The sequence below is a fragment of the Chiloscyllium plagiosum genome, chromosome 16 (genome assembly GCF_004010195.1).
Source record: "Chiloscyllium plagiosum isolate BGI_BamShark_2017 chromosome 16, ASM401019v2, whole genome shotgun sequence".
In the NCBI taxonomy this organism is placed as follows: Eukaryota; Metazoa; Chordata; class Chondrichthyes; order Orectolobiformes; family Hemiscylliidae; genus Chiloscyllium; species Chiloscyllium plagiosum.
Window position 1 is genome coordinate 13,651,101 of NC_057725.1, and position 25,784 is coordinate 13,676,884.

Sequence of the window (25,784 nt, forward strand, 5' to 3'; positions counted from 1 at the left end):
TCTCTGCCTTTATTCCTGATGAAGGGCTTTTGCCCGAAACGTCGATTTCGAAGCTCCTCGGATGCTGCCTGATTGCTGTGCTCTTCCAGCACCACTGATGCAGATCCACGTTCTCCCTTACGTTCATCCATCTACCGCACTCTCAGCTACCTTTCCCCCAACCCCACCCCTCTCTCTTTTATCTCTCAGTGCCCCCGCCCACAAACCTCATTCCTGATGAAGGGCTTATGCCTGAAATATCGATTCTCCTGCTCCTCGGATGCTGCCTGAGCTTTTCTCCGGAACATTACCCAAATTTCCATTGAATTGCTAGTCTAGTGACAATGCTGCAAGGCCATTGTGTCACTGCAGTTGTTGATGTGGATCATTGTTTCTCTAAATGTTTCATACAGCTTGCTCAGTCACTTCAGACAGCACTGGCTAACCACATAGCTGTGGGGCTGCAGTCAGATGGAGGCCCGAATGGAATTCAGTACAACAGCTCCATCTTCTTAAGATCAAGAAGGATGGACAACAAATGCTGACTTTGCCAGCAATGCTCATTGTCAACTTATTTGACTTGCATTGCTAAATCTTTATCAGCCACTAAGCAGCTTTGGAAAACTGCATCTATCCATATAAAGTGGAAACCATTCAGATTTTCATCGTCAAACAATAAACAAAAGAACTACAGATGCTGGAAATCAGAAACAAAAACAGACATTGCTGGAAAAGCTCTGCAGGTCTGGCAGCATCTGTGGACAGAAATCAGAATTAACTTTTCTGGTTACATTAGGTGAACTCAGCTTCTTGAAGAGTAGTCATGAGCCCCGAACTCCAACTGATCAGCAATTTTCACTCGTATCTCTTCTCCGTGAATAAATGCGGGTATTCTCCCTTAAATTGATATTGTTATTTATTGTCTTTATGAATGCCAACTCAAAAGTTTTAATAAAATATATCTTTTTTTCAGCAACAGAGAAGTTCAAACGACTGTGACAATCTGAAACAAAAACAGAAATTACTGTAAAAGCTCAGTAGGTCTGGTAGCATCTGTGGAGAGAAATCAAAGTTAGCTTTTCTGGTTGCATTAGGTAAACTCAGGTTCTTGAAGAAGAGTCACTAGACCCAAAATGTTGACTCTGATTTTTCTCCACAGATGCTACCAGACCTGCTGAGTTTTTACAGCAATTTCTGTTTTTGTTTCAGATTGTCACAGTCACTTGAACTTCACTGTTGCTGAAAAAAGATAGATTTTATTAAAACTTTTGGCCTGGCATTCATAAGGACAATAAATAAGAATATCAATTTAAGAGGGATACCATCATTTATTTATGAGAAGAGATATGAGTGAAGATTGCTGATCAGTTGGCAATTGAACTCTTAGTGAAGAATGCACCAATTAATGATGTTAAAAATCACACAACACCAGGTTATAGTCCAACAGGTTTAATTGAAAGCACACTAGCTTTCGGAGCGACGCTCCTTCATCAGGTGGAAGCTAGTGTGCTTCCAATTAAACCTGTTGGACTATAACCTGGTGTTGTGTGATTTTTAACTTTGTACAACCCAGTCCAACACCGGCATCTCCGAACCAATTAATGATGATTGACAGGCTTTATTCAAATTTCCCTGCCTGGTTACGATTTAAATAAAGCCTAGTAATTTACTGTCAATTATTATTATTTGGAGGATTCTCCATTGTAATGCCACAATCAGAGTTCACTTGCCTCTAAACATACAGTTTAAATGTTGGTTTTTGCTTTAATTTGGTATTTCTTGTGAGTTGTCTAATGAGTACAAGATGAAAAGCTTTGATAAAATGTCTTTTTTTCAGCAATACGTCAAACTTTTACAATCTACAAAAGCTGTCCAATAAACAAAGGATTAACTCATCTCAATAAATCTGAGGGAAGTGGCTTGTAATCAGCTTTATGGTTAAACAGGCTGTATGTAAGTATTAAATCCAAGTGAGTGTCACACATAGGTCATTTATGAGATGGGGAAGAAAATATTCCATCAATCTCCCCTCTAACCTTCACCTTGCCAGCTGGTGTGTTACATTTTGTAACAATTGTGCCTATTGTCACAGTTTCAGCTTTCAATATCAAAGTACCTGAAAGCAACTCAAAATTTGACTCCAAAGAGACCGGTCTTATTGCCATGGTAAAACATAACTCAAACATCGATGACTCGTCCTTAGCACACAAGTAAACTGTAAGATAACAACCTCACAGAAACAAAAAAAATCACAGGTGAGGGATGTAGGGGAGAGTTCAATGTTGTCAAGGAGGCACGTTACAGGTAAGTGAAAGAGTTGGCGTAGGTCTTGTGACTCTCAAGCCTCTGGGCGATTTTCATACCCACACTTGTACGCATTATATCGTTCTAGAAACAGCCAAGTGTGGAATATGTGGCTGTGTGAACTTCTTAAAGGAATACTGTAATCTAAGAGTTAAATAAAAATGACCAACGAAAGTAAACTCCTGTAAGTCAAGTCAATAACCATCAAAAACTTCAGTAATCACTTTTAAAGCTAAGGTAGATACTTTTTTGAAAAATAAAGGGATGAGGGATATGGTCAAAGAGAGGGTAGGTGGAGCTGAGTCCATGAAAAGATCAGCCACGGCCTAATTGAATGGTGGATCAGGCTCAAAGGGCCAGATGGCCTACTCCTGCTCCTAGTTCGTGCGCTCTTACGTTTTAAAAACGCTTCAAATATAATTTGGAAGGCTAGAAGTCATTAGGAAATGGTGGAGGCTGGTACAATTACAACAGTAAAACGGCATCTGGATGGGCACATGAATAGGAAGAGTGCTGGCAAATGGGACTAAATTAATTTTGAATATCTGGTCGGTATGGATGAGTTGGACCAAAGGGTCTGTTTCCGTGCTGTACATCTCTATGACCGAGAAAGATTCATCTAGCTCAAAATCTAAAGTAGTGTTGAAGGAAGTATTGTGAATTACTAAGACAGGCTGGAAAGACTAAAACCACTGAGCAATGTGTTCAGCCCTCATTTCTGTGGCTGCACATTGCAGATATTAACGTCCAAGATTTGCAGCTGCCTTTTCATCTCTTTCTCACCATCCACACACATGAAAAGACCCATCATCTATTCCAGAAGATTTTATGTTTTTCCAATGTGCCACTCCAGAAATAAAGCATGCAACAAGACTTTTGCCCTGTGCAATTTTCAGCTGCACTCTGTGCAAGTTTGCTTTTGATTGTGTCTGAAAATTGTGCTGAATTTTCGAGTCAGCTTGTATTCTTGGATTGGTCTAACCATCCACACACTATCATGCCAGTGAGAGTACAGAAGCTCTGCACCTCAGTGCAAAATATGCAGCAATATTTTTGAGCATAAAATTTAAGATACGATGATCAGGTCCTAGCAGTACAATTTTCCTTTGGCTTCACACAGGAGGGGAAAGAGCTAACTGCACTACATGAAAATCTAGATATCTAGATTACATGATAAGACACCACCATAGCTTGGCATTACAAAGCCAATCATCACTCCATTAGCAAAAGGGCGATGTTCATACCTTGGCTGATCACTGCTCTTCTGTTCTGGCCATCAAGGTCCGCACGCTCGATCACATGATGTTTGGCATCTACCCAGTACATTTTTTGTCCTGCATAGTCAATGGTGAGCCCATTCGGCCAGAAGAGATGAGTATCTGCGATGATTTTGCGGTTAGAGCCATCCATGGCCGCATATTCTATCCGGGGGGTGTTACCCCAGTCTGTCCAATAGATAGTTCTGTAAAACACATCGGTTATATCAAAGATCAGGTGCTTTAAGGCTAAATGAAAACACGCTTTACTCAAGAACAGAACTAGTCTAATCCAGTGATAATTAAGTCTGCAAAACCAAAATAAATACTGAAATAACTGAAGAGGATCATTCATAGTCACTGAGCATTTTTGAAACAACCAATTAAATTCTAGAAGTAGTCTAGGAATTGGAGCAGGCCATTCAGCCCCTCATGTCTGCTCTGCTATTCTACCTCAATGCCACATTCCTGCAAACACCCCTTCTACCTTGATGCCATCAGTATCCAGAAATGTGTCTTGAACATACTCAATGAGTTTCCACATCTCTATGATTGAGAATTCCAAAGATTCACCACTTTGAGTGAAGAAATTCCTCACCTCTAAATAGCTTCCCCTTTATTCTGAGACTACCCTGCTGGGGAATATCTGCTTTCTGTATTTACCCTGTCTAGCCCTTTCAGAATTCTATACGTTTCAATGATATCTCCTCTCATTCTCCTCAACTATAATAAATTTAGACACAGTCTGCTCAATCCCTTTTCAGTGGATAGGCCCACCATCCCAGGAATTGGTCTGCCAAACAAATATTAATCGAACATACCCAGTGAAAACGGAGCGTATTTGGGTCAGATGTCTGATCTGTGACATACCTGCTTACACAGGTCATGGACCTCAATGGAGCTACAAATTGGACACCGAGTTAAAATCTGGGTTTGTTTTCTCTCTGATGGGATAGCACTGTGCATTGGTCAGGCTCTACAACTACCATACTGTTCAATCATAGATTTTAACTTTAGAATGAATGTGGAGGTGCAAAGCAGAGAAGCTTTTAAAAACATGAGACTGTAAGCTTATAACAACATCCTGGAACGATCACATATTGTTTATTAATCATCTGAGAGAAAGCCAATGACAGTAATTCTGTACTTTAACAGAATTTATAATACTAACTTTCAAATCTCAGCAAGTTACTGTTTCCAAGCTTCTTCTATATAGCATTGTTGTCATGTTCAATGAAATAAAAGATTTTCTCAGTTAGGTTTAAACAAATTTACACCACACATTTCAACTTACTTGTGCAATGTTCTTGAAGGGATTTATTGCAGTTTGTAGCTCTAATGTGGTAGTGATAAAGTCAAATATAAGAACCAACAGCTTGCTAAATGTAGTGTGAAATTTAGTTTGCAAAATTTAATTCAATAGCTAAGGAAACATTACAGATTTTTTTGAAAAGTGAAATCTTAAAAGGGCTTACACCTCCCAAATCAAAGACAATGGAAATGATTCACAACACTCCTTTGGAGAATTCTGTCCTTAATTCCATCGTGAAATATAATGTCCAGCTGTAATTGCAAAAAGGGTGTGAGAAGCACTCTCCAGGAAATGGGGCATTTTTTGCTTTCATGCAAGTCTCCATTCATTCTGAAAGGACCAGCATGGCTGACTGAACAAAAAGGGAAAGTCGGTCTGGGATATGTTTAATAAATTAAAGTGACAAGGTCACAGTTACAGCATAAGAGTTTAGTCATTTAAAACTGAGTTGAGGAGCAATGTCTTCAATCAGAGATTTGAATCTTGGAATTCTCAACCTCAGAGGATGATGCTCAGACTTCGGCATTCGGGATGAAAACAGACCCTTCGGCCCAAATCACTCATGCTAACCAGGTTTCCTAAACTGAACCAGTCCCATTTGCCTGTGTTTGGCCCATATCCCTCTAAACCTTTCCTATCCATGTACCTGTATAAATGACTTCTAATTGCCTCTACTATGTCCTCAGGCAGCTCATTCCATAAACACACCATCCTCTGTTTAAAAAGGTTATCCCTTAGGTTCCTTTTACATTTTTCCCCTCTCATCTTAAACCAATATGCTCTAGTTTTAAACTCCCCAATCCTGGGGAAAAGACCTTGACTATTCACTCTATCCACACCTCTCGTGATTTTATAAACCTCTATATGGTCACTGTTTAGTATCCAACACTGCAGGAAAGGTAGCCCCAGTCTATTCAGCCTCTCCCTATAGCTCAAACCCTCTATTCCTGGCAACATGCTTGTAAATAATTTCTTGGGCCATTATTCAATTCATTCATTTTTGAAAGAAACAAATTAACCTTCCTAAAGACTAACCATGGAGGTATTTCAGGACCAAAATTACACACCAAAAGTTTTGTGTTTTGAACAAGTACAGATCACTTTCAAGTTCCGGAGTAATGCCCTCAATAGCTCAAAGCAATTACATTTGTGCAAATGATTTTGAGCTCAGACTTATAAATAATTATAAACGCAGACATCCTGACTCTGAAATTACAGTGATGGATATTAGCTTACAAATGCTGAACAAACCCCACTGAAATTGCTCTGCAGTTTTAGTTGAGGTGTTGCAGCAGATGGATTAACGTTCATTTGAAATAATAATTTTTAAAAATTGTTCACACACTAGTATTTCTCAGCTTTATTTCAAAACCTCAGTCCGTACTTTGTACAAACTTATGAGGGGCATTGACAAGACAAACAGGAAGGAACATCTCCTCTTGGGAGAGGGATTAATGACCAATGGTATCAGATGAACGGGAAGGGACAGGAGGTTTAGAGGGAATGAGAGGAAAGTTTATTTTACTGAGAGGGTGGTGGGATTCTGGAACCCCACTGCCTGTAAGGGTGATAGAGGTAGAAATCCTCAATGCATTTAGACATGCACTTGTGATGCCAAAGCACACACAGCTATGGGGTCAAATGCTGGAAGATGGGATGAGAATAGTCAGGTGATTGTTTTTGCTTGGCACAGATTTGATGGGCTGAAGGGCCTTTTTCTGTACCACAGACTTCTGTGACCCTATTGTCCAGCACACGGTAATGTGACATCCATAGAGACAGGCAAACTGATAGATCTGATGAAGAGAAACACTTAATAACTGAACTGGAATTTATATTTAACAGGGCATCAAAACAATGACCACAATGTGGAATAGAGAGCAGGATACAAAGTCAATACAAGGGAAAAAAAAAACAGAGTACAATGTCAGGACAACAGAAGCTCTTTAAAAATAGAAAGACGTTGTCAATAAACAGAACAGCTGAAATTGAAACAGTAAGACAGCAGATATCAAAAACTGCCAAGTTAGGAAAACAAACTGAAATGAATAAGAGGAGAGTGGTTAAGAATCCAGCCCATGCCAAATACATTCATTACCTGAGGATAAGCAATGTTCTCCATTCAGATGCTCTTGTGGATTTGCCTGGGGCTGAGAGACACCATAACTAACAGAACATCAAAGAGCGAGTTTAATTTACAGTGTATGAAGTAAATCTTTCTCGTCAGCCCCCAGTGACAGGGTGTACCATGTCAAAATGACCTTTGGGATTGTGGCATGCTTAACAAGAAAGCTCTGAGTCATTAAAACTGCTACAAATTACAATTGATTTTGAGGTTAAGAGTCTATTGCTAAACTCAGTCATGTTGAAACACAAATATTGTACATTTGCTTGAAATGTATGGTTAAGGAATTGAGGAAGATGGCATCTGCCCTTCATGCTGGAGATGACTGAAGTAAATTCAGATGGGATCAATGTCTATGGTCAGCTTACCCCTCCATTGGATGTAATGCAATGGCTCTGGGTTTCTCCAAGTTTTGCCACAAAAGTACTTTCCTCTGTGTTCCATCAAGATTTGAGACTTCAATACGTGATGTCCCAGAGTCAGTCCAGTATAACTTGTTGTGAATCCAATCAATGGCAAGCCCACCTGTCAGAGATTACATTTTTTGGAGACATTACACAGATATTGTTAGCATTTTCTTTTCCTTTTGTGGTTCAAAAATTATAAGGCTGTGCCGAAACCTCTTTGTAGCAACAAACATACACATGAGATATAACAGAAGCACTTCCTCTGACTGACATCTGAGTGACTCACAGGGCTATAAAAACCAAAAGAAAGTAAGTGACAGAATATAAAACCTTCCTTCCTCTGTGCAGTTCAAGCCATTTTATAATTAGCCTGCTTCCATTTCCTTACCAGACTCTACTGAAAATAAACATTTTAATTTCCAAAAATATAGAATAGATACAGATCAGAAACAATACCACAAACAGTCTACAAATATATTCACTGGGTCATTCAGAAATATCAACAAAATGAGAAAAAAAGGGCTTAATTTTCCAGGCCTATTTAGAAATTAGAAAATGACATGTTTTAAGCAAGCAACACCCTTCCTCCCAAATCCAAGTCAGCCACAGATTACAACTGATTTTATTCACATTTCTGCTACAATAAATGCCCCAGACACTCAAGGAAAAAATAGATTCATGATATTTTAAAAATAGGCAATGTGTATTTCTGTACATACAGAAGCAACGCGAGAGGGAAAGATCAGGTGTGTTTGTGTTAAATGCACATCTGGCGAAAAGTTAAGTCTTGGTTGAGCACAAGACAGAGTGATAATTACACTGCAAGTGCAGTGTGAATGGTTAGTGTAGCTGTCTTTGTAGCCACTACACATACCCGATTAGAGAGGGAGTCGTGTTCACTCTGTTTATCTTGTCCTTCCATTTGACTGTCTTCAGTCTCGTGCAGACATTCCAGGGGAAGGTAGGGGTGGGGGAAGCAGTGAACAAGAAAGAGATGCAGCCTCATGCATCCAGAGACCTATGGAGTTTAACTTGAGCAAAGTTCAGTTGCATGGTGTGACAATACTGTGCCTGTAAGAGAGATGTGCCCCCATCCTGTTTTTCTTGCAGAGGGGTGTTGTCACAGTGGTGCTGAAATGTCTCCTTCAGACAGCTTTTCAGTTCTTTCTGGATGCTCTTTTTTCAAGTAAGACAAAAGAACCATGAGTGGCTGGGGTCACGGCTCACATAGACCTGAAAGAATTTTGGTTTTGCTGTCAATCAGTTTGTGGATTTTGCTGAAACTGTAAGCTCAAGTTATCTGCTGCTGGAGTCAAGTCTTAGACAATGAGGCTTCCTCGTAAAAATCAAAACAGGCAAATTGTTTTTTTCTACTGGACTGGAGAGAGACAGCACGTGAGAATAACAACTGTGTTACTGAATTAATTTTGCCAAGGTTGGGTTTATGGGATGCTGCCTATGTTGGAATAAGTTAAAAATCACACAACACCAGGTTATAGTCCAACAGGTTTAATTGGAAGCACACTAGCTTTCGGAACGATGCTCCTTCATCAGGTGGAAGCTAGTGTGCTTCCAATTAAACCTGTTGGACTATAACCTGGTGTTGTGTGATTTTTGTACACCCCAGTCCAATACTGGCATCTCCAAATTATGTTGGAATAGTTAATGATTAGATTAGATTCCCTATAGTATGGAAACAGGCCACTTGGCCCAACAAGTCCATACCAAACCTCCGAAGAGTAACCCACCCAGATCCATTTCCCTCTGACTAACACACCTAGCACTACGGGCAATTTAGCATGGCCAATTCACCTAACCTGCACATTTTGGACTGTGGGAGAAAACCGGAGCACCTGGAGAAACCCACGCAGACACAGGAACAATGTGCAAACTCCACACAGACAGTCGCCCAAGGTTGGAATCGAACCTGGGTCCCTGGTGTTGTGAGGCCACAGTGCTAACCACTGAGCTACCGTGCCGCCCCAATGTGGTTAAATAATACATTCAATTGTTAAATATTTCAGTAAAGTTATGTCAAATTTTCTTTTTGGTATGTCTCAACTTTGTTTTAAGAACAAAGTGTTTTCTGATTAAAGCTTAGAGCTGGACAAATCAAATCCTATTTGGAACAAAGCACCTTACACTTGCCTTTTATTTCTGTAATATACTGTGAGGATCGCGATTGGTCTGGAACAACACAGCAAACTGCAAAAGGTGACCCTAGTGTATGTTGCATCCTGAGAATTAGAAGGCGATCCTGTCAGAGACGTGCCCAATGCACAGAAATTGGGGGCTACGCACCAGGTAAAACTCTTGATTGTTCCAACTTACATTTTAAGAATTCAGTGGAAAATCAAAATCTTTATGCCAAGATTTTCTAGTTACGGAGAAACGCAGCTGTTTCTCTGCCAGTCCAACGGAGTAAAGGCAGAGAGAGAGAAAGACTATGTCAGTGGAAGCTGCAAGCACACTCCAGGTAAGCAGCACCTAATCACAAGACTGTGTTTTGTGACCAGTTCCAGTGACCCCAATTTAAGCCAATAACTCCAAGGATTTACTGTTACAAAGTGTCCTGAAGTTTCTTGGCTCCAATGGGCTTGATAACTGAACCAAATGTGACATTTCCAAACCCACAACTTCTATCACAGGCACAGCAGATGCATGGGGAGCACGGCCAAATTCAAGTTTCTCACCAAACAGCTCACCATCTTAACTTGGAACTACATCAGCGTTCCTTCACTGTTACTGGGTCAAAATCCTGGAACCCCCCCCTTCCTAATGGTGGCTGTCCCTATATCTCGTGCAGTGCAGTAGTTCAATGAGTCAGCTCACCACCAGGCAATTTGGGAAGGGCAATGAATGATAGCCAAGCGAGAGGCATCTACATCCCATGAACTCATGAAACAAATCAATTTTTGATGGAAGTTGGAAGTAATGGAAGGAAGGAACAGGTCCAGGGTAAAACGAAGAAAAAAAAAAGAGAAATCCATTCTTCCCTATTTGGATGTGGAATTCATATGCACCAGCTTGAAAAGAGATTGTGAACCACATGTGTTCATGCTGCAGTTTCTGTTCAGGGAAGCAAGCCAACTAAAGTGCCACTTGGAGCCCAAAGATAAACCACAAGGGTCTTTATTTCCAAAAGACAGCTCTTTCATCTAAAATAACAGCTGAAGATAATTGGAGAGTTTTGATGACTATCCCATAGTAACATTTCAACAGAAGGTTGAAGAAAGAGTGTCACATTCCTGAAATTCTATCTAAATCACTATTTCAGCAAATTCTCACCAGCACTTGAGGTTTTACTGAGATATTTGGCTGACAGACTCTATTTGTTAGAATTTTTTTCCCCATGCAGAACCAACAGCTCTCCCTGAAATGGAAACCTCCGAAGTGGCTCCACATTGCAGGACAATATGATGGGGATTACTCTCGGCTATTTGCAGAAATAAGGTAGGCAGTGAGCAGGATTTGCACCAGGAGCTGGAGGCCCGGGGTTCACTCAATCCCGCGCCCTGAAATCCATGAACCGATAGGCAGTGAGCAGCAAGCACTGACTAAGGGGTAACCCACAAGGCGATGGATCAGTTCCAACCATCTTCTCAGCAGACGCCCTTTGATATCTCCTGGTACTGGGATCAGAAGGAGATCAGGCTCAAGTGGAAATGAGAAAGGGGCCCAGCAACAGGCAAATGTGAGGATTATTGTTTTAATAAACATACTTTTTTGAGATTGATACCAGCAGTCTCTTGAAGGACCACTTGTTAATCTGTCTCAAAACATTATTAGTCTAAGCGCAAACGCAATCAACGCAGCCTCATTTCAAGAAAGTGGGGTTGGGTGAATCTCGAACAGGGTTTGATTCCCACCCCTCCCCCTAAACTTTGCAACTGCAAATACCAATTTACAAGTGTCAATTTCAGGCATAGGCCAAACAAACTGGTGCAGAAGGATTCACCAACATGTCGCTGGTGCACTTATAGCACACGTACACTACTGCCATTTTGAATCTTGCTGCATGTCACCAAAGCTTTCCAGCTCACACTCACCAGGATGCACACGGGAATGTCAAACAATCATACCAATTTGTACTACAGGAGAAAAGTGTGCTGATTAGTTGGAAAATCAGCTTTGATTGGCTGAAATGTTGCCATGGAGAAAACAACGGGGGACAGTAGGCTCCAGGGCAGGCATGATGGTTAGAATAGCCTCCTTCTGCACTGTTAAATTTCTGTGGTTCTGAACTCAAAAGAAGAAGGTGGCTAGAACATATACCTTTTGTTTGTTGTAGTAAAATTGCTGCAGTTGTTTGAAATTTGGCATTCTTGTGCTGGTCCTGATATGTGCAGAATGGAAAGCCTCAGTGCCACGTCTCTCCTCAGTCATACTCAAGTCCGTTACTATCTGTGATTATTTGACTTCAATTAAAAAGAATATTGTCTGCTCTGTAAAATAGCCTAACAGTCCATTATCAGCTGTTTCATACAATTGGTAGGAAGACAAATCCTCCCCAACACTGTTTTCTGTAAGACTGTGGATTTTCAAAGAAGGGATCAGTAACTAAAGGTTTGGGACTCTCTGTATTTTAAAAGCCACAAGGTCAATGACTTAGTTTATACAGATGGTGTGTCAGCACTGGGTTAACAGCCCAGTTGTCTGACCTCTGGTGATGCTGCTGGTAACAACACTACCCAGACCCATGGCCATTATGTAAGCTGGCACCTGTGGGCATTTTGAAACTGTGTGGAATGTGCAAAAAGCAAAAACAGCTAGATTCACAAACACATTGATGGCTCATTTCCGGATGTGGATGAGAACAGATGAGGATGAGCATCTTCCCGCTCAGTCGGACACTGGAAACATAGAACTCTGGAGGAGGAGTAAGCCATTCGATCTGTTCATGACTGATCGTCCCAACTTGATATCCTGTTCCTCCTCCTCCCTTTGATCCCTTTTGCCCTCAGAGCTGTATTAAACTCCTTCTTGAAAACATTCAATGTTTTGGTCTCAAACACTTTCTGGAACCAATGATTTAAGTTTCAAACGTCTGATAAAGACCTCAAGAAGAGTCTCCATGCCAGACTTGAAATGTTAACTCAATTTGTCTCTCTATAGATGCAGCCAGACCTGCTGAGTTTCTCTGTGTTAGACAGGAGGCTGGAAGAACACAACAAGCCAGGCAGCACCAGGAGGTGGAGAAATTGACGTTTCGGGTGTAACTCTTCTTGGTCCTGAAGAAGGATTACACGCGAAATGTCGACTTCTCCACCTCCTGATGCTGCCTGGCTTGTTGTGTTCTTCCAGCCTCCTGCCTGTCCACTTTGGATTCCAGCATCTCCAATTTTTTTAAATCTCTAACCAAGTTTCTCTGTGTTAATTTCAAAGATTTGTCTTGATTTAAACTGATCCGTACCTGGACTCTCCAGTCCCGTTGACACCACTTCCTCCACGTTACTCCCATTCAGATTGGCTTTCATTATGCGGTCCAGGGTGACATCAGACCAGAACACGAGCTCCTTGTCGTGGTGGAAGTCGAGGGCAATGGCATTCTCCAGGTTATTGAGCAGCAGAGTATACTCTGACCGCCGGGGAAGCACCTGGCGAATATCAATGCGATTTGCAAACAGCAGCACTGGTTCCGGCCCTTAAGGGAATAACAATTTCACAGACTGGCAAGTTAACAGACAAACTTCAATCGATGACATTTCAATCGCTGCCAAAATTAGTCACTAACAAACCACAAAAGATCAATTTATTTATTCAAAGAGAGCTGAACATGTGCAACTGGCCTGGTTTTCATTCTATCAATGCATGCTGGACTGAATCCTGTCCACAGAACCATAAGAGGCAAGCATAGAAGTCGGCTATTCAACCTATCGTGTCTGATGTACCATTGAATGAGATCATGTCTGATCTGATAATCTTCAACTCCACTTTCCTGCCCATAACCCTCAATTCCCTCACTAACTAAAGATCTATCTATGTCAGTCTCAAGTATATTTAATGATCAAGCCTTGCCAAGCCCCGCACTCTTGAGATGATGCCGTCTGGACCTAGACTGGTCAACAAGGGGAAATAACCTTTCCATATCTACTCTGCCAAGTCCCCTCATTAAGGTTGCTTCTCATTCTTCTATATCCCAACGACTGCAGGCTCAACCTATTCATGCTCTTTTCATAAGACAGACCCCACCTCCTTCATACCTGGGATCATCCGAGTTAACCTTCTCTAGGACAGTTTCTGGCAGCTAAGCTCATAGCAACACAGGGCTACACATCTCATTACTTCTATGTTGTGATGCTTCACAAACATGAACACACTTTGACTCAAGGAGGAAAAAGTGAGGACTGCAGATACTGGAGATCAGAGTCAAGAGTGTGGTGCTGGAAAAGGACAGCAGGTCAGGCAGCATCTGAGGAGCAGGAGAATCGACATTACAGATGTAAGCCCTTCATCAGGAATGACAGTTTGACTCAATCCTTCTTTGCCCTGGGTTAGACAGGAAGAATTACAACTATGGGGAAATGGAGATGTAGTGGGAATGTCGTTGGATAAGTAATCCAGAAACCCAGGCCAATGGCTCTAGGGTTCCAGGTTTATAACCCACCTTGGCAGTGACTAGAATTTAAATGTAAATGAACGGATTTTTAAAAATCTTGAACTAAAAGTTCACTGTGATTCTTTGGTTTTCAGTTGAAATGTGGGTGGGCAGGTGTTGTCCTTGGGGACAGATTACCAAAAAGCAGAAAGAGCATGCAAGTGACAGGCTGCTGTACAGTTTCCAGGCAATGACCGTCTCCAACATGAGAGAATCTAACCATTGCCCCATGACATTCAATGGCATCACCTTCATTGGATCCTCCATCACCATAGGGCCTTATCATTGACCAGAAACCAAACTTTATTAGACATATCAACACTTCCCATTTCCCAAAACCTGCCCATCATTTACAATATTCAAGTCAGGAATGCAGTGGAATACTCATAGAAAGATAGAAAATAGAGGTATAGGCCATTCAATATGATCATGGCTGATCATCAAGTTCAGTACTCTGCTCCCACTTTCTCCCCATATTCTTTGATCCTCTTAGCCTTCCAAACTATATCTAATTTCTTCTTGAAAACATGCAATATTTTGGCTATAACTGTTTTCGGTGGCACAGAATCACACAGGCTCACCACTCTCTAGGTGAAGAAATTTCTCCTCACCTCACTCTCCAGTTGCCTCCCTGAGTGCAGCTCCAAGAACACCATCTTCCACCATCTCTGGGTCAAAATCCTAGAACTTGCTTCCAAGCAAGTCCCCACAGCTCATACACTGCAGCGGTTTGAGCTCTTCCTCACCACAGGGCAAGTGGGATGGGTAATGAATGCTTGCCTCGCCACTGACACCTATGTCCCATGATGGAATTTAAAAAAAACTTCCACTTCAGGAACAACTCGACCAGAGCACAGGAAGTTTCAAGTTCCAAAGGAGGTCGGGTGGTGAATCTGTGGAACTCACTGCCACAGAGGGCTGTGGAGGCCAAGTCTTGGGTGTATTTAAGTTAGAGACCGATAGGTTCTTGATTAGTAAGGGGATTGAGGGTTATGGGATGAAGGCAGGAGATTAGAGTTGAGAAACCTATCAGCCATGATCGAATGTTGGAGTAGACTGGATGGGCTGAATGGTCAAATTCTACTCCTAGATCTCACGGTACTCTTCATGGTGAGCAGCATGAAAACTGAACAAAGCTGGAGTCAGGAAACCCAGGAATGTAAAAGATTGATCTCTCTATCCTCACATAATACAATTTCTGAAGGAAATCTGTTCAACAAAACATTTTGAAGTGGTGGGGGACACTTACCGAGTGCTTTGCAGCCGCGCTTGTCGGGCCGTAGCTCATAACCCTGTACACACCAGCACTGGAATCCTCCCTCCAAATTGGTACAGCCTTGGCTGCAGTATCCATCCTCAGCACACTCATTAATGTCTGCACAAACAGCACAACCACAATGTTACTGCATCGCACCTCAGCGATACTTACTTACTAAGATAAGGCTTCTGATGTACAACGCTTCTCTCCCCTTTTCAATCTCCTGGTTATAAGGCATGACACACAGGAGACCTTCACCTGGCGACAGCAGTTCTGAAACCTCAGACATAACATCTCATGGATGTGCTTCAACTGGTCACTGCGACAAACACTGACACCTTTTGTCCCTTTCACCTCCCGAACAATGCGCCAGGATAATGCCGAGGCATGGCAGGGATGGTGTGAAAGGCTAGTACTTTGTAAAAGATTGAAAACTGCTTCAAGTGTCTATAGTGTCAGAACTTCCTCAGGTAGTGTTTAAAAAAATTACAAACACGAAGTCAACAGATATTCATTACAATGTAGATGTTGGCGTTCTGGTGTAGAACTAAGTTACAGTCAGACGATATTAACATGAAAAGTCATATTTCCACCTATTTTTAGCAAGAAAAATTAAATAAAGGTTTAGGAGCCACAAGACCCTCGTCTATTGGCTAATCAGCAGTAAATTGAACCATATTATAATTGACTTGCATCGCACTTACAATTGGGAACTGGGTTTGTCAAATCAGAAAAAATAACAGATTGTTAATTTCAGGCAAACGTCTTGAAATCCTGTTTGATTAAACTGGAGAGAGGGGCTCACAGCAGATGATAAATCCTATTTTATCACCACTACTGGTGCTAACTGAACTGAACAGCGGGTAGTGCTCTGCAATAATGTTCTCTGTGTCACACAACTAGCAAAAAAAGTGTTCAGGTCAAGAAATGTTAACAAGAAAATCAAGCCCATTGCCACTGCAGTCATTCAACAAGCACTCTGTAATCAATACATACACGCTCCATCAGAGCTTAACTCTCTCTACTCTGATCCAAAAATATTGACTTTTACCACAATCTCAAAAGAGCATCCAACTGCACCACACTGATTTTGTTTTACTAGACAGCAATCAAAGCCAGTTTAGATTGTGGATGAAACAGGACAGTGAATTGCACTACGGTCCTACTCCAAGAACACTGGGGGCTGGGTCACGCAGCTAATTCAAAGCTGAGTTAAACAGATTTTGGATGAGTCAGGGGTTAGTGGGCTTGGGGAAGGGAAGAGACAGAAAAGTAGAGCTGATACCACAGTCAGATCAGCCATGACCTTATTATACAACACAGCAGCCTCAGCTCAAAGGGCTGAATGGCCTGCTCTCCTTATTTGTGGGTGTCCAACATCAGGCCATTTAATGCTTTCAGACCAAAACAATCAGCACTGAATTGAGAAGGAATTACAATCAAAACAGGGTATTGCGTCTTGCAGTCAGCAATATCCTACTGCATCCTACTTCCCAAATCCTACTGGAGTTACAATAGAAAAGGAATTGGCATCTCTTAAACAATCTCGCAAACCACCTCAGCCAAACTGCAACTTCACTGAGGCTGATGCATTCCTGGGAAGCCTGCTCATTGAGCCAAGAGTCCGATGTGTGTGGTTCATCAGACTTACAGTGGCCTGGTGGCATTGCCACTGGGATAGTCTCCCAGAATCCCTGGCTAACGTTCTGGGGACAGAGGTTCAAATCCTGCTGTGGCAGAGAGTGAAATTAAAATTCAGTATAGTCTGGAAATTATGTGAAATCATGATCGGTTGTCATACAAACCACCTGGTTCACCAAGGAATCTTCCAAGAAACTGTCTATGAGTCCTGTCCCACAACAATGTGGTTGACCTTTAACTGCCCTCTGGGTATTAAATGTTGGTCAGGACCAAAATAAAAAATAAAAAATTGCAAAGGTCATCACTCATTCTGCAGATTTACCTGCCATTTGATCATTAAGTGTCATGCTAAAAAATTCACGAGTGTAAACATGGTGAACATACAAATGACTGGAAGAGAATATAAGTACTGTTTGTGTGGCCTTTTCAAGATCAGCTTATGTGGACCAACCCTGAAAGGTAAGATTTTGGATATCCTCTTTGATGCATTTTTCTGGTATCTAGGCCCCTAAAGAAATTCTACTTTTCCACCTGAGACAGACTTTTTCCAGAAATCTGGAAATGCAACATAAGGAGGAATTACAGCGTCACAAATTCTTTCAGTTCTGATTCCTCTCGACATTATTAGCTCACCAATGGTACAAACCCGACTGCTGTGAATAGCTAATGTTGTCAAGTTGGATAATCACTGGAAAGACAATGGCTTTCGTCGAATGAATTGCTGACACAAAATTAAAAAGCTGAAGGTTTGCTCAATACATTGGCGATCACCAGGGTGTGAAGCAACACCGTGTTTCATTGTATGTAAATGAGCTTTCCACAAATCAAAGACTGCTCTTTGAACTTTAACCAGAGGAAACTAACCGTGCAAGCAAGTATTGGATGAAAAGTCTCTCAGTAGAGGAGTGAGTTAGATCAAGCATCTTGTGTCACAGTGACCAATGTTTTGTGGTGTGGGGGGAGGTGGACAATACAGCAGCTTAATGCACCCAAAGTGAAAGTTCAAATATTTGGGCCTTACCTTGGCACAACTTTCCATTCTCCATTAGTCGATAGCCTGTGTGGCACGTGCACTGTACAATACCTCGAACCTGCTGACACTTGTGTGCACAACCACCATTGTCTACGTTGCAACTTTCCTCCTCAGAAGGTTCACCTGATTTTAAAATCACAAAGTTAGTTCTTCTGGATCTGAACTGCAGCGATACAGGATGGAAATTATTTAGATAGGTCTTTGTTTTCTAATATTTGTTTGTGGACTCACTGGCCGGCACAGTGCTTGTTGCCAAGCCCCAACTACCATTGGACAGAGACTGGTGAACTGTTGGAAGACCATGGGTTGTAGTGAGGCAGGGGCTTCCAGTATCTTAACCCAATGACAAGGAAGGGATAGCGAGGTTAGTCCAAGTCAGAAAGGTGATAAAAGGATCATAATATATCATCATTTGGGAATTTGAGTTTTATGTAAAAGTAAACTACATTCTGAGAAGGTAATTGTTTTAAGTGGTTAGAAAGTCATTTGGAACAGTGAACCAAATACATCATTTCCAAGGAAGCGAATTGGTGTAAGTGAAGTGTGTAGCAAGTTCTGAATGTGCTAACTGATGAAGTCTGCACAAAATTGAATTTTTATAGCTTAGACAGAAACACAGACCAGAGGCCACTAGTAAGTCTGAGTTCAATTTGATAGAATTATGTTTCAGTAGAGATGAACAACTTCATCCTAGAACAGTCCGAGATTTCTGCAAAATCTCCAGCTCGTGAGAGTTTGTTGGAATCTCCTAGCAATTGGAACTGAAAAGGAACCTCTGGGTCAATCAAATGGCCAGCAGCCCTTCAGTCCCAGCGATAGCACAGGGAGCCCTGAGGAGGGGGAGGAGAAAGGGGCCACTCACAACAGCAAATGGTGTTTTTTTGGCAGGGGGGCAGTCTTTACCACAGGGAGGATGATCAGCCCCGCCCATCTCCCTGGCAGCTGTTCAAAAAATGACAGAGGCCTAGTACTAATCCTCATAGCCGTCCACTTTTTGAGAGAAGAGAATGTGTGACAAACTGGAAAACTGAATCCATGAAGCACTAAATTTAGTCTGCTTAAACAGATCAGTTTTTCAGTTGATAGAACACAAAGAAAGTTCATGCTAAATAAGTCTGCATCGCTGCACAGAAACTAATTTTGAGGATCACACAGGTAAATTGTTCAACTATACAATGTATTTGGCTCAAACTTACGGCAATTCTGGTGTGGGATCTCATCACTGCCATCCTGACAATCCTTGGCACCATTGCAGACTTTCCGTTGCCCAATGCAGCGCCCAGTGCCACATGTGAACTGATCTGGAGCACAGTGTGGGAGTTCTACAGCAAAAATGTGGAGGGTTAACACCTAGGAGTCAATGTTTTTACCCATTGGTGGTGTAAATCATAAAACACTGAATAACTTGAAAATGAGTTGGAAAACCATAAACCTCATTACCCAAAGGGGCACTGCCAAAAGGTGATGCTCCCATTAAAACGATAACATTCACTGTCATCACATTCACTAAAACAGCCAGCTTCACAACAAACTATTGTGACTACCACAAATCCTACTTGCACATGTCAGTGTGGTCTGGTGTGTGTTTGTGCATGCATTTACGCACTTCTGTTTGCATGCACATGTGTGTGTGAGTGCGTAAGCGCGTGTGTATGTGTGCACGCATGCGTGAGGTTTCTGTCAGAAAGAGGTGAATCCGTGGAATCCACACCACAGAAGGCTGTGGAGGCCATGTCACTGAATCCATTTAAGAATTAAATGTAGATTTCTAGACACTAAAATAATCAAGGAGTCTGAAAAGAAAGTGGGATTATGGCATTTAGAGGATCTGCCATGATCACGTTCAATGTTGGGCAGGGGCGGTGCTAATGGGCTGAGTGGTCTACTCCTGCTACTAGTTTCTATGAGACTGAAGCATCTAAAATGATAAAACTCAAAAGTTGATTCCAGGAGGCCGGAATGTGCCAAGCATGTGCTGAGATTGATTGTAGCAGACCAGGGGTTTTCTCCTGTTACGACTGCTGTAGTCTCAGGACCACCTGACCCCAAATGCTACTGCACTATCCCCAGCATCACCTGTTTTCTCACAGTCTTCCTCATCGCTGTTGTCAGAGCAATCGTCCTCGCCATCACATTGCCACGACAACCGGATGCAACGGCCTGACTTGCAGCGGAACTGGTCTGTGGTACATTGCGAGGCAGCTGGGGCAAGAATAGACAACATAACAGGTTTGTCCCTTAGTCTAACAGGAATCAGAACCGCGACTTCTCATTCAGTTGCATGTGCCAAACGATTGTGATGTTTATTTGGACGAAGGTGATGTTGAAAAAGAAAACTCACTGCAATTCTTTTCATCCGATTGATCATCACAGTCAAAGTCACCGTCACATCTCCAGCCAGCATTGATGCAGAGCCCACTGTTACAGAGAAACTCACCCAATCGACATGGGTGATGGGATGCTACAGAAAACAAAACTCAATTAGTCCACATGTGAAGCTCCAATCTCAAGAGCAGGTGTGAGATTTCTTTCCGAATTGGCAATAATATTATCCAACAATAATTTAACAAAACTTCCTGGGAGATTAAGATCAGGTAGCCTGAAAAAAAGAATAAAAAAATCAAAATACATCTCCTGTTGTGATTTCCAATGTGCTGATTATTGGCTTGGCATGTGTGGCTGCATTTGTGCACCTCCGCCACTAGGGGTTCACAGTGAGCTACAATGAAAAGTTGAAGTTGTAAGAGAACACAGCAATTGTACCTTTCACCTTGGACAGGATCTGCTGTCCGAAGGTTGTGAACAAAGGCTAGGATTAAACATTCTTTCTACCTCAAACCAATTCTCATGACCTGTCTTTGAACCTGTGCTCCCACAGCTTCTGTTCGAGGTCTAGAACCTAAAGGTTCATGGAGAAACAAAGCTGTCATATTTAGGATCTCTGCACAATAAAATCAATAATCACAGCAGCTTTATTCTTCATCTGAAGCAGCTCCATAATGTTGCCTTTTCTCTTTACTCTACCCTTTTTCACAAAGCATTGACATTTTTCAGGTATAGAATTCCAATCTCTTTTGTCTTGCAGAATGTTAGACACAAGATGCATTCTCCTCTACATCTCTATCCCGGGCTCATTATTTGTACACTTACTGGCTGTATCAAGTTATTTCCAGAATGGATTCTCCCTTCATGTCTAAGTTTCTCCTCTCAAGAAATAGGTCTTGCTACTCCGTGAGTACTGCCCTCGTCCCAGTCCATGGCAGGATCTGTGTCAGCACATTCACGCTATGCTACAGATTGCTAATCCTTCCTGTCAGAGTGCCCATTTGAAATTTTTGTTTTAGCAGAATCACCTCTAAAATGATGACTGAAAACAAATCCAGCTTACTCAGTAGCTTCCAAAGTCACTGTATCCTTTCTCTTGACTGCAGTAGCCAAACATAGCACAAGGATTTGCAATCTGTGCCCTGTCCGAACCTGACCAATGCCTCTAATCCCCTATCCATCACTAGCACCTCTCACAACAAAAACACCTTTGTCCTTCCTAATTGCATGTACTGTTATTGAAATCCTTACCTACATTTCTGTTTCCACAAGCACTGACTCTCATCAACTGTGTCACACTTGCAAATTTCATGCTGCACAAATTTCACCTGCTCAAATCCAATTATCCATCTCGGCTTGGTTACACTATGCTTTTGCCAATAAAACACCAGTATCTTTCCTGATGAGAGGTCCTGAACTTAAACGTTGACTCTCCTGCTCCTCTGATGCTGCTTGACCTGCTGTGCTTTTTCCGGCTCCACACTTTATCAACTTTGACTTTCCAGCACCTGCAGTCCTCACTATCTCCAGGCACTAGTATCTTCAGCAGCCTTAACTCTCACACTAGCACTTTTACTACATTCAAAGTTCTTGATTCATTAAAATAATTCTTCCACCGCTCCAAAATCCTCCCAGCCTCTCTCCAGTCTCCTCATGGGTGCCAATCCTGTTTGTATGCTCTGGAACTTTTTTTATGAATGGCTCAGCTTTTTTTTTTCTCTTTGTGCCTGTTCAAAACTTATCTTTACAACTGTACATATATCAAGATGCTTAACATTCATCCACGATCACTCAGTTTTCATGCTGCAGAGCAAAGGGCTTTATGTAAATTTTATCACATGAAAAGATACCAAAGCATTTTTTCATCATGACAGTCAAACTGCTTCAAAAACTCAGCATCTGTGATGAAAGAAACAAAGTTATCATTTTGATTTCTCCTTTTGTTTCAGGAGGATTTGAGCTATAGGGAGAGGCTGAACAGGCTGGGGCTGTTTTCCCTGGAGCGTCGGAGGCTGAGGGGTGACCTTATAGAGGTTTACAAAATTATGAGGGGCATGGATAGGGTAAATAGGCAAAGTCTTTTCCCTGGGGACGGGAGGTCCAGAACTAGAGGGCATAGGTTTAGGGTGAGAGGGGAAAGATATAAAAGAGACCTAAGGGGCAACTTTTTCACGCAGAAGGTGGTACGTGTGTGGAATGAGCTGCCAGAGGAAGTGGTGGAAGCTGGTACAATTGCAACATTTAAGAGGCGTTTGGATGGGTATATGAATAGGAAGGATTTGGAGGGATATGGGCCGGGTGCTGGCAGGTAGAACTAGATTGGATTGGGATACCTGGTCGGCATGGACGGGTTGGACCGAAGGATCTTGTTTCCATGCTGTATGTCTCTATGACTATCTCCAGCATCTGCAGCTTTTTATAACATGCAAATTGCTTACTTCAAGTTGCTATACCACTTGATTAGTACCCAAATCCATTGCTGGATGGTTTTGTTCACCATTACATTAAAAGAAAAGATGCCTTTGTCCCAAGACCCAACTTAAAGCTGTGGCTGAGATAGTCCCGAAAATCTTAACAGCCTTCTCGGAGAACCTAAGAAAAATATCTGGAGGCTTTAGAGATCAGATCATCATTTGATTATTTTTTTGGGACACGCAGAAATACAAATCGTGCCTGTCTGAATTCTAGAATTTGACTATTTCGAACAATCATTCCTGAAGAAGGGCTCATGCCCGAAACGAGATAGTCATTCCTGAAGAAGGGCTCATGCCCGAAACGTCGATTCTCCTGCTCCTTGGATGTTGCCTGACCTGCTGCGCTTTTCCAGCAACACATTTTCAGCTATTTCGAACAATACTCAGGCAGGATGAGTCAATTAGCCAATTAAGGATGATTGGAGTGTTTGCCAAAACATTTGAGACTGGTATCGTTTACCGAGTGGAATGTGAGTCTGTCACTCTGCCTGGTTTTGTCCCTGTCACATTCCTTTTTCAAGAGTTTAGTACCCCTTTTTAATTAGAGTCATGAACAAATAAGCCTTTAGGCGATAGAAATGCTTCTTGCATCCGAGAAATAAAGATGTTTTCCATCATCGCTCTTCAAAACAGTCTCCAGCTGGAGAAGCAAACCCTAGCGCGGTCACTGGATGTAGAATATGTTTCTGTTTATAAGGAGGAATAGACATGAACAAAGTGAAAGGCTGGATGGTAGCTGAGGGAATCAAATCTCCAGAACACATATCACACAGATACTAAAGAAATCAAAGTGCTATATCTGTGTAACCAATTGTAGCATAAACCCAATATTTCTCCATCTCCTGAAACATAGGTAGTGATGCTTACTTTGTTAAACTGTAATTCCAGAAAACTAGTGGGCTTCAGCGCTTTCCATTTTGTGAACATATGTTATGTTTTTGCTGAGAAATATTCGTCCCTTGCTGCCAAATATCATTGCCTGTGGTATGCATGTACAACAGATTACACAAAGAGGAATTTTAACAGGATCAAAGCATGTGCTTTGCTCATCTGACAGGCACCTGATGAAGGGGCTGCGCTCTGAAAGCTTGTGTGATTTGTTGGATTACAACCTAGTGTCCATGTGACTTCTACTGTCCACCCCAGTACTTCCACATCTGACAGGAAGGTGTAGCTTTCCTTTTATAAATGGCACTAGGCTTCACCAGGAGAGTTACTGTGCATTGGACCAGTTGGATGGATGGTCTGAGCAGTAACGTGGTCGGTCTCCATGGGTTACACATGCAGGGTTGAGGAGATCCTGCTGATGACTATCAAGGTGGTGAAAGGCCTGTACTCCACAGCTATTGCAACAGTGAGCAAGATATGGCAAGGGTAATGAAACACACAAAATGCAGCAACTCCACTGCCTCAAAAAAAGCAACAGTGATAAACAAGTTGCAAGTTCTTACATTTCAATCTGCAGACAACACGGATGCTAAAGACTGTTGTAGCCCCAAACTACAACAGGTACTAATGGAATGGATGGAATCACGACAAAAGATGATGGTTTGCAAAAGCTCAGAGGTTAGGAATACACTGGATGAGAACATAGCCTGAAAACTGCTTTAACAAGACATTTCACACTGCGAGGGGATGAAGACAAAGACACCACCTCAGTTTGTAAATCCTTATGCAGGACACCAGTAAAATGCAAGTTTCAATCCTGTGTAATTGTCTCAAAACATCCAGGCAAGAGTTTCAAGTTACTTGGATTCTTCTTGCTACCATAATAGACCGAGCTTAAAAGACACCAAGGAGGATTATATTACTAATCACTCTCTAACTGAAACCACTAACAAAACTACTCAGTTCCACCCTTCAATTTTAAACAGCTACCGGATGTTTCCTTCTACTCCAACCTACATTAGAAGAAAAAACAATTGACTGCTTTTGGTAAGATATAAATCAAGCCAGGCAAAATCAGCCTTCATTTCCTCCAACTCTGAATGATTCATCAATTGCAAAACACTGTCATTTAACGAAGGGCTGGTATGTTTATAGATATTGACCAGGTCCCCAAAACCATCTGCTCCCATTTCAACCTGTGGTCTCACTCTGTTAAATATTTAAATTAATGTTCAAATAGAATCCTTCCGACTCAAACCCAGGATTTTCTTTTGCCCTGGAGCATCAGAGACTCCTTATGGAGTCTATAAAATCATGATGGGCATGGACTGGGTGAATAGACAAGGTCTTGACCCTGGGGTGGGGGAGTCCAAAACTACAGGCCATAGGTTTAGGGTGAGAGAGGAAAGATATAAAAGGGACCTTAGGGGCAACCTTTTCACACAGAGGGTGATGCTGTGTGGAATGAGCTGCCACATGAAGTGATAAAGGCTGGTACAATTACAACATTTAAAAGGTATCTAGATGGGTATATGAATAGGAAGGGTTTGGAGGATTACGGGCCAAGTGTTGGCAAATGGGACATAGATCAATTTAGGATATCTGGTCAGAATGGATGAGTTGGACTGAAGGTTCTGTTTCTGTGCTGTACATCTCTATGACTCTAGGTACAGAGTAACCCATTGAAATTTGTTACATTTTTAATCGGTCTTACGGCTTTCACTGGCTTTTGTCACCTAATTCCAACTAATTACACAATCTGAATGTGTTCTCATTCAGCACTCCATCACCAGTGGCATTATAACTGGGAGTCCAGAACCACAGTTACTCTGCTTTAAAGGAATATACTCAAGGCTTGATAATACCTGGCAACCTGGTTAAAGAGCTTATTCTGTGACAGAAAGGGATAGCGGGACAGAGATAGAATCAAACACACTAACCCTGATTCTCCAAGGAGCACTCTCAATGAGGAAGCCTGATGTTGCAGAATTATCCCTGTAATTCACGCTGGTCCCTGATTATGGTATAATTTGACTTGCAAACACACTGCCCACTTGGAACATTCTCATTTTCTTCCTTTCTAATGGTCTAGCTTCCTCTCTTTTCATCCTCTGAAGTCACATTCACATTGATCAAGTGGGTGAGGTCACTGGTTACTGCCAAAAGGCACCACGTGTAGATTGA

The 25,784-nt window shown here is 41.8% G+C and overlaps 1 protein-coding gene across 5 annotated transcripts in view; it reads right to left on the minus strand.

Annotated features, from left to right (window-relative positions):
• The window catches only part of lrp4 (low density lipoprotein receptor-related protein 4), a 399,766-nt gene that overhangs the window by 90,105 nt on the left and 283,877 nt on the right, over window positions 1-25,784 (minus strand). For all 5 annotated transcript variants that reach the window (XM_043705467.1, XM_043705466.1, XM_043705468.1 and 2 more), the window contains exons 7-14: window positions 20,255-20,374; window positions 19,990-20,115; window positions 19,110-19,235; window positions 17,902-18,036; window positions 15,231-15,356; window positions 12,797-13,027; window positions 7,345-7,501; window positions 3,528-3,745 (exon numbers count right to left, since the gene is read on the minus strand). In XM_043705467.1, coding sequence (XP_043561402.1) covers window positions 3,528-3,745; window positions 7,345-7,501; window positions 12,797-13,027; window positions 15,231-15,356; window positions 17,902-18,036; window positions 19,110-19,235; window positions 19,990-20,115; window positions 20,255-20,374 — 1,239 coding nt within the window. The remainder of the gene's footprint in view (window positions 1-3,527; window positions 3,746-7,344; window positions 7,502-12,796; window positions 13,028-15,230; window positions 15,357-17,901; window positions 18,037-19,109; window positions 19,236-19,989; window positions 20,116-20,254; window positions 20,375-25,784) is intronic.